The following is a 12,393-nucleotide window of genomic DNA, read 5'->3' as shown; positions in this document are numbered from 1 at the left end:
CATTCCTCCTCTGGCTGTGCTTACTAGACAAAAAGCTTTGAAACCGGTGTTTTTTTGTTGTTGATGCTCAGGTGGTAGGAATCCATTAAGATATAATAGGAATCTGAACAGCATCTCTGAGAGAGATAAGGCCAGGTAGATCAGGTCAGTGCAAAATGTATGGTGTACCTTACTGAACTCAACCCTAGTAAACTACAGCACATTGCTGTACATTGTGCAGGCCATCCATGAAGCCTTCTAACTAACAAGGAATATTCCATGGCACTTCTTGAGCAGAACAGCCACAGCGGAGGAAGACTAACGGTCTGTGGCCTGGTGTGCCGGTCAGCAGATTCCTCATCAAAACACTGCATATAATAACATTGTTAACAAATAAGATAACAGGAACAAAGCATCGAATGACTCAGAAACTGGGTGGTCTTCACATCTGGATCCAGGAGGAAAGTCCCTCACAGCACATACAGTACTGTAGTGTAGTGCACAGTGTATGAAAACACACAGCACACAATACACAATGTACACTACAGTACTGGATGAAAAGTACACAGCAAAACACTGTACACTACATTACTGTACTGGATGAAAAGCACACAGCACATGTTTCCTGATCCCCAAAACATGTATTTATGTTTTATTTATTGTTGGCCATAAAAGACTAAAACCATCAGGAAATTAGCTCCAAGTGATTTACATGTTGGAAATCTGTTCCCAAGTATTCACACACATAATAGAAAGACATATGTGATCATATACAAATAATCATTTATAATAATTGATCCGATTTATAAAGCACTTTTCTGCCAACTGAGATACTCAAAGCGCTTTATAGAGTAGGGGGAAACTCACCTGTGAAGGAAAAATTCTGTGTTTGCAAGCTGCATTTGATGTACCTATATAATTATTTGTAGCTTTATAATAGGAGCTTAGTGATGGTAAAGAGCTCTCTGCTTAACTTCTTAAGGTATATGGGGCAGCATTTTCACTTTTGGATAAATAGCGTGCCCAATTTCAACTTCCTGCTGCTCATGCCAAGAATATAAGGTATGCATATTATTAGTAGATTTGGATAGAAAACACAGAAGTTTCTAAAACTGTTTGAATCATGTCTGTGAGGCAAAACCCCGAGGACTAACCGTTCAGAATTGTTTTGTTTTTTAGGTCTCTGTCTGTTCAGTGAGCTCTCATTGGGAAACGATATTTTGTAGGAACTTGTTCTCAGTTCCTACCGCTTCCACTGGATGTCACCAGTGCTTCCTACCGCTTCCACTGGATGTTATTCCTTTGTGCAATGAAGATGTACGGCCATCTAGGAACTGCGTAACACTGTTGAGAGATGCGCAAGACATGAAAAGTAGCTTGGTTTGTTGTCTTCCTGTATTGAACACAGATAGACCCATCTTCAATTTGATCGATTATTAACGTTTAAAAATACCTAAAGTTGTATTACAAAAGTAGTTTGACATTTTTTGGCAAAGTTCTCAGGCAACTTTTAAAATATTTTGTAGTGACAATGCGCAATTTGGAAGCTGTTTTTTTTTTATCAAACGCGCCAAATAAATGGACATTTTGGATATATATGGACAGAATTAATCGAACAAAAGGACCAATTGTGATGTTTATACATATTGGAGTGCCAACAAAAGAAGCTCGTCAAAGGTAAGGCATGATTTATATTTTATTTCTGCGTTTTGTGTAGCGCCTGCAGGGTTGAAATATGCTACCCTCTTTGTTTACTGTTGTGCTATCATCAGATAATAGCTTCTTATGCTTTCGCCGAAAAGCCTTTTTAGAAGGTTGGTTCCGCTTTTCCACATTCACTCCCCGCAGCTCGTCTAGGCGTGAAGTCAAGGACATGGGGCAACTGCGGAATAGAGAACTTAAATGGACAAAACAACCTGTTATTGTTTCGAAACATCTTTACTTCAGAGTAACTTGGTCACACAAAGAGCCTCAGAGTGACCACAGTTCTTCATTCCATCCTGTTCTTCTACTATCTTCCAAGGGCACCACTGTGTGGAGATATGAAGAGAACAGAGGCTAGCTTGGTTGAGAAAGGAGTAACGGAACTGCCGTTATCACTTGTTTGTGCGTTATGACCTCACACACCCGATACACATAGCCACAAGAAGAAAACAAGGTAGCTTACGATGCCCCGATCTGCCGAGGAGAGGTGGAACCAACCATGACTGAGCAGTTTTGGGGTTTCTATATAAACCCTTTGAATTTCCTCAACGATCATTGACCAGCTCCATTATTGCAATAAATAATCAATATTAAAAGGATGATTGTTTGAAGAAATTGAAAGTCTCTTCTCCCTTACTTGATTAGAATTTCAACGACACACCAATGAGCTGCTCCCAACTCAGTGAAGCACGGTAGCCTTTTTGTGCCAGAACGCTCACCACATACCAGCTATCAGGTGGCGAGGTGAGGAGTCATATATGCCAATTATGAATGAAGGGGATGATTAGGTGGCCAAGGTGGAATGTGGCCAGGTTGGGAATTTAGCCATGACACCGGGTGAACACCCCTACTCTTACAATAAGTGGCATGGAATTTTTAATGACCACAGAGAGTCAGGACACCCATTTGAGCGTCCCATCCGAAAGACGGAACCCTACGCAGGATAATCTACCCAAATGTAATCAAGGTTTGAAATGATTAAGTTTTAGTCAAATATTATATCTGTTTAGGCTTCATGTATTTTTCCCAATGCCCGTTTGAGACAGACAGAATTATCCACTCTAAATCAAAACAAATTTCACAAATATACTAAATAATATATATAAAGATGAGATTAAATCAAGAATAGTATAATGGATGAAAGTATTAGCCTATCACGTGAATTATATTTGATCACTTATGCTGGGCATCATTCACAAGAAACAATGCCTTTTTTTTTGCTACTTTTTCAAATCATAGTCGCGCCCCTCATGTAGCCTAGCTTATATGTGTTGATAAGGTTTGTATCACAACTAAAGTGGCAAAATAACTCAATAAAATTAAGCACATTAATCCGCATTACAAAGGATGTAAAGCCTAACTGAGCTTATAATGTGAAGAAATAGCCGTTTATTAACATTTAAAGCTAAACTTTGATGTCTTGCGTAAGCCACATTGGGCGAAAATGTTTTTTTTTTATGATAGTGGTTGTATTAATTTGGGATCAATCACATCCCACAACTGTCCCAAACTTTGGAATATTTATTTCTCACACAGAATAGGTCAATTTTTATACTATGGGGGATAGTAGATTGATATAGGCTAGTGCTTTAGCTGTTCGCTAAGCCTTCTCATCTTGTTGGCAGAAGAAAAGTACATTTGTACAGTTCTTCCAAATACGCACATCGGAATTGAATAAGGACGCGGGCAGTTGCGTCCCTGATATGTGTCTTCACTTTAGCCTGTAAGAAAGACCAGATCACGTGATGGAGAGCCATGTGAGTGAGAGGTGCTTCGAAGAGCGCAGCACTCAGGGAGACGGCACAACGGCCACAAAAAGGGGATGCTGTCGTGAAATTCAAGACAGTATCAAGTGCTTGTCAAATTGTGAATGAGAGACTAATGAACTGTGTACAGCCTGCACAAAAAAAACAAAGCAGACCTCATACCTTTCAAGCAACTTTTTTCAAATCCTCAGTAGAGTCGCATCATGTAGCCTGACAATGTATCAAAAAAAATCTTAACATATAGCCCAACGTTTGTGAAACTACTAAAGTTACAATAATAACTAGGGATGCACCGATATCACATTTTTGGCCAATACCGATATTTTCCTCTCCCCCCCAAAAAACGATACCTATATTTAACATTTTTGCGGCCTTTTTAAGCATTCTAGTACAGTTAAATAGTTCACTCCCACACACACACACAGGTCTAAGGCACTGCATCTCAGTGCAAGAGGCGTCACTACAGTTCCTGGCTGGAATCCAGGCTGTATCACATCCGGCCGTGATTGGGAGTCCAATAAGGCGGTGCACAATTGGCCCAGTGTCATCTGGGTTTGGCCGGTGTAGGCCGTCATTGTGAATAATAATTTGTTCTTAACTGACTTGCCTAGTTAAATAAAGGTTTTACACACACACACAAAAATTTATTTTGTTGGCATTTACGTATGTCTCCACTACCAGTAAAACATAATCAAAACCTATTTCTTTCACTTGCTTGCTGTGATGTTTTGTTATTCATTCGTTTCATTCTCATCCAGGATTTCATCATACATGTCAAGCAGTGAAGTTTCAGCAATGTCTGTCTGTGGCCTCTCTTCCTTGGTGCGCTGTGTGTTTCCTCGGTCACTGTGTGTTTCCAGCTTGTCCAGCTGTGTAGGTAACATTTCACGTAAATCCTGTTTGTCTGCATCGAAGTAGTGGTCCTTGTACCGAACATCAAGCATGGTGGCGACACAGTAAAGAGGCTCAGAGAGAATGCCACTGAATCACTTGTTCACAGCCAAAACTTTTGCAAGTTTTAACCCCACTGTCTGTGTTGGCAGTTTTGTTAAGCAGGCGTTTCACTGCCATGACAGAGGGTATCACGTCTGCTGCAGACGCAGTTGACTAGCTTATTTCTCCAGTCAGTTGTTCGAATGCCATTTGAAATGGCAGCAGCGGTATGCAATACAGCCTTCCTCAGTACGAAATCCTTGTTGACCCACTGTGCTGTCAGACTCAGCATGCTCATTGGTCGGACTTCGCTGGTCCAAATGTCAGTCGTGAAGCTAATAGCAGTGACGCCCATAGCAAGTAGCTCATGGATGTGAGTTTGAACAATACTGTAACTACAGTAGGGTAACATCTGAAAAATAATGTGTACCGGGGCTCGACCAGTCGGCAAAAGCCAACAACATCCCCGACAGAGAACGGTTGATTGTCAAGGGTTTCATGACGTTGCCATGTTGGTGAGGTTTACAGCCCCCATAAATCCCTTTCCCCCTTTTCGCTCTCTACTCTACAGATTGGACTCTTGGAAAGCCCTTTATTGACATGGTAACATCAAAAGCTGGGAACTGAACCATATTTCGGTAATCCAACCAGTTGAAAATATCCGTTGGATTATGAGAGAATATGATCAGTTGTCATCCAAGACATTATTACGGATGATAGGACAACAAAGTATGTTGGGAAGTCTACACATTCTAGTTATTAGATTCACATGAAATTGTTGTGCAATTTAAATGTTTAAGTATGAAATTATTTGTGAAAAGATCAAATGTAATTTTAGCTTCTAAATGAGAGAATTGTTTTCATAAGTGAACTATGCTTACTCAGTGGCCCCGCCCAAGTGAACAGGCATTGGTTGTAAACTATGAAACACGCCCTTCTCTCCCCCACCAGAAAAGCCCATTGACGAAAGTCAACCTAGTGTTCCCGATGACGTGAGGGCTGCTGTCCATACATTTAGAAGGACTAATATCAACTACGGAACTTAACCAACCTCAGCGTGAGCTCTGGTTGCAAATTGGCTGAGGGAAGGAGGTTCTCACCCATGATTTGACGGTACATGGCCCCGTCCATTGTCCCTTTGATGCGGTGAAGTTGTCCTGTCACCTTAGCAGAAAAACAACCCCAAAGCATAATGTTTCCACCTCCATGTTTGACGGTGGGGATGGTGTTCTTGGGGTCCTAGGCAGCATTCCTCTTCCTCCAAACACTGCTAGTTGAGTTGATGCCAAAGAGATCCATTTTGGTCTCATCTGACCACAACACTTTCACCCAGTTGTCCTCTGAATCATTCAGATGTTCATTAGCAAACTTCAGACGGGCATGTATATGTGCTTTCTTGAGCAGGGGGACCTTGCGGGTGCTGCAGGATTTCAGTCCTTCACAGCGTAGTGTGTTACCAATTGTTTTCTTGGTGACTATGGTCCCAGCTGCCTTGAGATAATTGACAAGATTCTCCCGTGTAGTTTTGGGCTGATTCCTCACTGTTCTCATGATCATTGCAACTCCACGAGGTGAGATCTTGCATGGAGCCCCAGGCTGAGGGAGATTGACAGTTATTTTGTGTTTCTTCCATTTGCGAATAATCGCACCAACTTTTGTCACCTTCTCACCAAGCTGCTTGGTGATGGTCTTGTAGCCCATTCCAGCCTTGTGTAGGTCTACAATCTTGTCCCTGACATCCATGGAGAGCTCTTTGGTCTTGGCCATGGTGGAGAGTTTGGAATCTGATTTATTGATTGCTTCTGTGGACAGGTGTCTTTTATACAGGTAACAAACTGAGATTAGGAGCACTCACTTTAAGAGTGTGCTCCTAATCTCAATTTGTTACCTGTATAAAAGACACCTGGGAGCCAGAAATATTTCTGATTGAGAGGGGGTCAAATACTTATTTCCCTCATTGAAATGCAAATCAATTTATAACATTTTTGACATGCGTTTTTCTGGATTTTGTTGTTGTTATTCTGTGAGTAGCTCTCTAGCTGAAACACATTACTGTGGCTGATGGGCAGCTTGGAGGAGCACAAAGTCCTACAGATAGAGGGGAAGGCCCCTCACTGCTGCCCTGGCACATTTGGACGCACATTTTGGATGGATCTTCAGCTCCATATGTCAAGGAGTTGCTAGCAGATCTTATACCGTATTGTACCGTAGTAATATGGGAATGTACATTTAGGAATGGATGGTGTAGGATATGTCTAAATTCAGCTCTGATGGCATACTTACTTACAGTCTAAAAAGGAGTAACTGTATATTAGGCCATCTGGAAATCCGCTTAATTAAATACTGCAACCCTACTGTGAATTCTGTTTTTCGGTCCAATTTGAGTGTAAAGCGGAGTGACCCAAATAGTGTGAGGCATTGAAACAAGGTATCTGAATAGTGATGATTCCCTGGAACTACTGTACACCCCAGAGTATTCTTTCTACATATTGTTCAGGATACAAAAGCAGAAAGATGTCTGCCTGCCCTACCTTTACAAAAAACACAATGTTTCTGACATAAATTAAATGGAACAGCTCTCTAAGGACAACCTTGCCAAGGAGAGAATATGTAACAGTTCTGATGGTAAAACTACTGTAATTTATATCCCTCCATACACGGCATGCTGTTTTAAATGCAGGACAAGTCTATGTAACGTCAGCATATGCTTACACCTGTAGCTTAACCTGTTTGGGCTAGGGGGCAGCATTTTCACTTTTAGATGAAAAGCATGCCCAGAGTAAACTGCCTCCAACTCAGTCCCAGATGCTAGTATATGCATATTATTAGTAGTATTGGATAAAAAAACACTCTGAAGTTTCTAAAACTGATTGAATGCTGTCTGTGAGTATAACAGAACTCATATGGCAGGCAAAAACCTGAGAAAAAAATCCAAACAGGAAGTGGGAAATCTAAGGTTTGTAGTTTTTCAAAGCTTGGCCTTCCAAGTACATATTGATATATGGATGAGGTTGCACTTCATAGGGCTTCCACTAGATGTCAACTGTCCTTTGAAAGTTGAATGAGGATTCTACTATAAAGGAGGGGCTCATGAGACCTGTTTGAGTCAGTGGTCTTGGCAGAGAGCCTCGGTCTCATGACGAGTGCTCCCGACAGAGTTACCTCTCGTTCCAGTGCTTTTTCTGAAGACAAAGGAATTCTCCGGTTGGAACATTATTGATGTTTATTGTTAAAAACATCCTAACGATTGATTCCATACATCGTTTGACATGTTTCTAAAGGACTGTAACAGAACTTTGAGTTTTTGTCTGGATGAAATGCTCACGCCTCTTGAAGATGGATTACTGGGCTGAACACGCTAACAACAAGTGGCTATTTGGACATAAATGTTGGAACTTTATGGAACAAGTCAGTCATTTATTGTCGAACTGGGATTCCTGGGAGTGCCAGTGAATATTTATGGTGTTTTTTCTAACTTTGTTGATTCCAAAATGGTGGCTATTCCTCTGGCTGTTTTGGGTTCTGAGCTCCGTTCTCAGATTATGCTTTTTTTGTAAAGTTTTTTTGAAATCTGACACAGCAGTTGCATTAACCTTCTGCGTGTAGAGGGCAGTATTTTCGTTTTTGGCTAAAAAAACGTACCCATTTGAAACGGCCTATTTCTCAGCCCTAGAAACTAGAATATGTCATTGTCATGTAATTGTCAGATTGGGATAGAACACACTCTAAAGTTTCCAAAACTGTCAAAATATTGTCTGAGTATAACAGAACTGATATTGCAGGCGAAAACCTGAGGAAAATCCAATCAGGAAGTGCCTCTTATTTTGAAACCTCTGTTCCTATGCATGCCTATCCTCCATTTAAAGGGATATCAACCAGATTCCTTTTTCTATGGCTTCCCTAAGGTGTCAGTCTTTAGACAGTTTCAGGCTTTTATTTTGAAAAATGAGCGAGAAAGATCACATTGCGTTAGTGGATAGGTGGGGGCTCTCAATGAGTTTTGCGCCCCAGAGTAAAGCGGCCATTGTTTCTCCTGGTCCTATTGAAAAAACTACACTCCCGGGTGATATATTATCGAATGTATATTTTAAAAACAACCTGAGGATTGATTATAAAAAATGTTTGACATGTTTCTGTGGACATTATGGATATTATTTGGAATTTTTGTCTGTGTTGTCATGACCGCTCTTTCCTGTGGATTTCTAAACATAATGCGCCAAACAAACAGAGGTATTTTGGATATAAAAATTATCCTTATTGGAACAAAAGGAACATTTGTTGTGTAACTGGGAGTCTCGTGAGTGAAAACATCCGAAGATCATCAAAGGTAAACGATTAATTTGATTGCTTTTCTGATTTTCGTGACCTAGCTACTTAATTAGCTTAGTGTACATAATGTTTTGTCATGCTATCGATAAATTTACAAACGCTTGGATTGCTTTCGCTGTAAAGCATAATTTCAAAATCTGAGGCAACAGGTGTATTAACAAAAGGCTAAGCTGTGTTTTGCAATATTGCACTTGTGATTTCATGAATATGAATATTTTTTAGTAATGTTATTTGAATGTGACGCTATGCTATTCAGCGGTTGCTGATAACAATTATCCCGCTTAAGGGATGCGTAGCGTCAAGAAGTTAAGGAGAAGTCCATCTTTAATTCTGTGAATAACACTAGTATCTTTTATCAATGTTTATTATGAGTATTTCTGCTAAAATCACTGGATGTTTTGGAATCAAAACATTACTGCACGTAAGGCGCCAATGTAAACTGAGATTTTTGTAAATAAATATGCACATTATCGAACAAAACATATATTTATTGTGTAACATGATGCCCTATGAGTGTCATCTGATGAAGATCATCAAAGGTTAGTGATTAATTTTATCTCTATTTGTGCTTTTTGTGACTTTCTATGACTTAGTGGTGACCTAACATAATTGTTTGTGGAGCTTTCGCTGTAAAGCATTTTTGAAATCAGACACTGTGGCTGGATTAACGAGAATGGTATCTTTAAAATGGTGCCTAATACATGTATGTTTGAGAAATTTGATTTCTGAGATTTATGTTGATTTGTATTTGGTGTCCTGCAATTTCATTGGCTGTTGGCGAGGGGTTCCGCTCCCAGACAGGTTAATGCATAAAGCAGCTCTGCTAAATTGGATCCCGGTTCAGTTGTGCACATGGGCTCGCAAATTGGTACGATAGAGATTTGGGTGATTGGCCCATTGATGAAGATCAGAAACTCTGAAAAAAACCCAGATGAATTCAGATTATTTTCATAGCATTCCTATACACACCTTGCATAATTAGCCCTGACCTTGTAAACAGTAAAGGTAGTTTACTAGTTTTAAACAGAACCACAGCTGGAACCCTACACTATTGCACAGTCAGTTGAACAACATGTCAACCTGGAGTCCTGTGTTGACTAATCTTCTCATCATGTCTGTAAATGGGGGGGGGGCTAACCAGAATGGACAGCGCTGTGGGATGCCTGGCTGGGTATCTGGCTCTTACCTGAGGGTAGTGTCTCCAGGCTGTGGGTTTGGTCATCTGCGTTGCGGTGGACCTGGGCCTGATTTGATGAGTCAATAGCATTCCAGTCATCCTGCCAAAGAAACACAACGACACATTAACCTCTTTGATCTCTAGGGGCGCTATTTCATTTTTGGATAAAAAACGTTCCCGTTTTAAGCGCAATATTTTGTCACGAAAAGATGCTCGACTATGCATATTCTTGACAGTTTTTGAAAGAAAACACTCTGAAGTTTCAGAATCTGCAAAGATATTGTCTGTAAGTGCCCCAGAACTCATTCTACAGGCGAAACCAAGATGATGCATCAACCAGGAAATGAGCAGAATTTCTGAAGCTCTGTTTTCCATTGTCTCCTTATATGGCTGTGATTGCGCAAGGAATGAGCCTACACTTTCTGTCGTTCCCCCAAAGTGTTAGCAGCATTGTGACGTATTTGTAGGCATATCATTGGAAGATTGACCATAAGAGACTACATTTTCCAAGTGTCCGCCTGGTGTCCCTGCGTCGAAATTGGAGCGTAAAGCCAGGTGCAATTATTTTTCCATTTGAGAGCAAGGAGAAACCAGGCTTCCACGAAGGATATATCATTGAAGAGATATGTGGAAAAACACCTTGAGGATTGATTCTAAACCACGTTTGCCATGTTTCAGTCGATATTATGGAGTTAATTTGGAAAAAAGTTTGCGTTTTGAGGGCTGAATTTTCGTTTTTTTTTTTTTTTTTTTTTTTTTTTTGGTAGCCAAATGTGATGTACAAAACGGAGCTATTTCTAATACACAAAGAATCTTTTTGGAAAAACGGAGCATCTGCTATCTAACTGAGAGTCTCCTCATTGAAAACATCAGAAGTTCTTCAAAGGTAAGTTATTTTATTTGAAGGCTTTACTTGTTTTTGTGATAGTTGCCTGCTAAATGCTAACGCTAATGCTAACGCTAATGCTAACGCTAAATGCTACGCTAGCTAGCTACTGTTACACAAATGATTGTTTTCCTATGGTTGAAAAGCATATTTTGAAAATCTGAGATGACAGTGTTGTTAACAAAAGGCTAAGCTTGAGAGCTAGCATATTTATTTCATTTCATTTGCGATTTTCATGAATAGTTAACGTTGCGTTATGGTAATGAGCTTAGGTCTATAAATAGAATCCCGGATCCGGGTTTGGTCGTCGCAACAGGTTAATATAGAAACACGTAGACAAGGTCACAATCTACATTCAGTGGAAAATGTTTGTCCCTCCACAGAAAAGGATGATCTAATGATAGAAAAACCCCATGTTCATAAATAGCGGTATGTCAAACACCGAGAATGTCAAGCACATTTCCCAGACTAATTTTGAAAGCAAATGGTTAGAAAACGTTTAAAATATTGTAGACTTCCTAAGTTCCCTGTTGGTGCTATTGATTTATTTCTTCAAGTTTGGCTGTGGAATTATAAACGCATTATTTGCATCATCATGTTACTGTGGCAACAAGGTGCCCCTGACTGTTATTGCTCTACTTCGAGCAGCTTTTAAAATGTCAGTGAGTTTGTCAAAAGCATTTTGATGAAGAAAAAGGGTCCGTGGTCCTATGGCAGTAGACCATTATTCCATTCAAGAACTTAGAACGTAGGCTACTCATCAAAACCAGATGGACAGAGGAAGGACAGAGGGCATGCTTTATTTTATCTTAGGGCTCACAGCCATTCAAATAACTTCACAATTTGTATGTCGAGTCATGCAGACCACATTAGATCTTCTCAAGAGGCAGACCAAGAGTATTTCTGCATGTTGGATCAGACACACCGACAGCCTGTAAATTACACCCAATATAAAAAGAAAAACAATGTTTTATACTTTATAATGGACAAAACACATGTCGTCGTCTCCCTGTTGATAACCACCAAGAGAACATTTTAGAAACGTTCCAGACTTAAGGTAAGAAAAAAGAATTATACAATAACTCTGGTGCAGGTGCTCTTGAACTTTCCAATCATCGCCAGGTGCATGATTGATCCGCAACAATACGTTTTGTGAGGATTCACAGAACAGAGTGCGATGGAGAGGAATTGTCGATTGCCTATTCTCATACGGTTGCTGTTCTGATGTCACGGCAACATCAAAAGCAGAAGGACAGTCTGTGACTAAACAGCCAGATGGGATTTCCATCAGTGTTAAAAACACACAGGAGCTGTTTGCCAAAATAAAGCCAGTGAAGAGTACAGATGTAGGATCTTCATTTGCTACAGCAGGAAAAACATTATTGCAGCAACAGGAAATGTGAATTATTATGAATTATATTTCATGGACATTTTTGTAAGAGTCAAAACCAGATGGTTTTGACAAAATAGAATCCAAGGGGAGACCCCATTACAGTAGAATATCTCCATACTGAATAATACAACATTATGAGTCCGGAGGTGATGGTGTCCAATTTCAAAATTCCAATCTCGACATTTTACTTAATGGAAAATCAAGTCAAATTTGGCTTCAATCTCGC

At 40.1% G+C, this 12,393-nt stretch overlaps 1 protein-coding gene across 1 annotated transcript in view; it reads right to left on the bottom strand.

The window, feature by feature from the left end:
- The window catches only part of LOC139381171 (polypeptide N-acetylgalactosaminyltransferase 2-like), a 136,561-nt gene that overhangs the window by 40,890 nt on the left and 83,278 nt on the right, over positions 1 to 12,393 (bottom strand). Inside the window, exon 2 of the mRNA XM_071124556.1 lies at positions 9,898 to 9,988. Within this exon, the coding sequence (XP_070980657.1) occupies positions 9,898 to 9,988 (91 nt within the window). The remainder of the gene's footprint in view (positions 1 to 9,897; positions 9,989 to 12,393) is intronic.

This window comes from Oncorhynchus clarkii, chromosome 23 (genome assembly GCF_045791955.1).
Source record: "Oncorhynchus clarkii lewisi isolate Uvic-CL-2024 chromosome 23, UVic_Ocla_1.0, whole genome shotgun sequence".
In the NCBI taxonomy this organism is placed as follows: Eukaryota; Metazoa; Chordata; class Actinopteri; order Salmoniformes; family Salmonidae; genus Oncorhynchus; species Oncorhynchus clarkii.
Note: the sequence above shows the minus strand (reverse complement) of the source record. Positions and strands in the feature narration are given on the sequence as shown.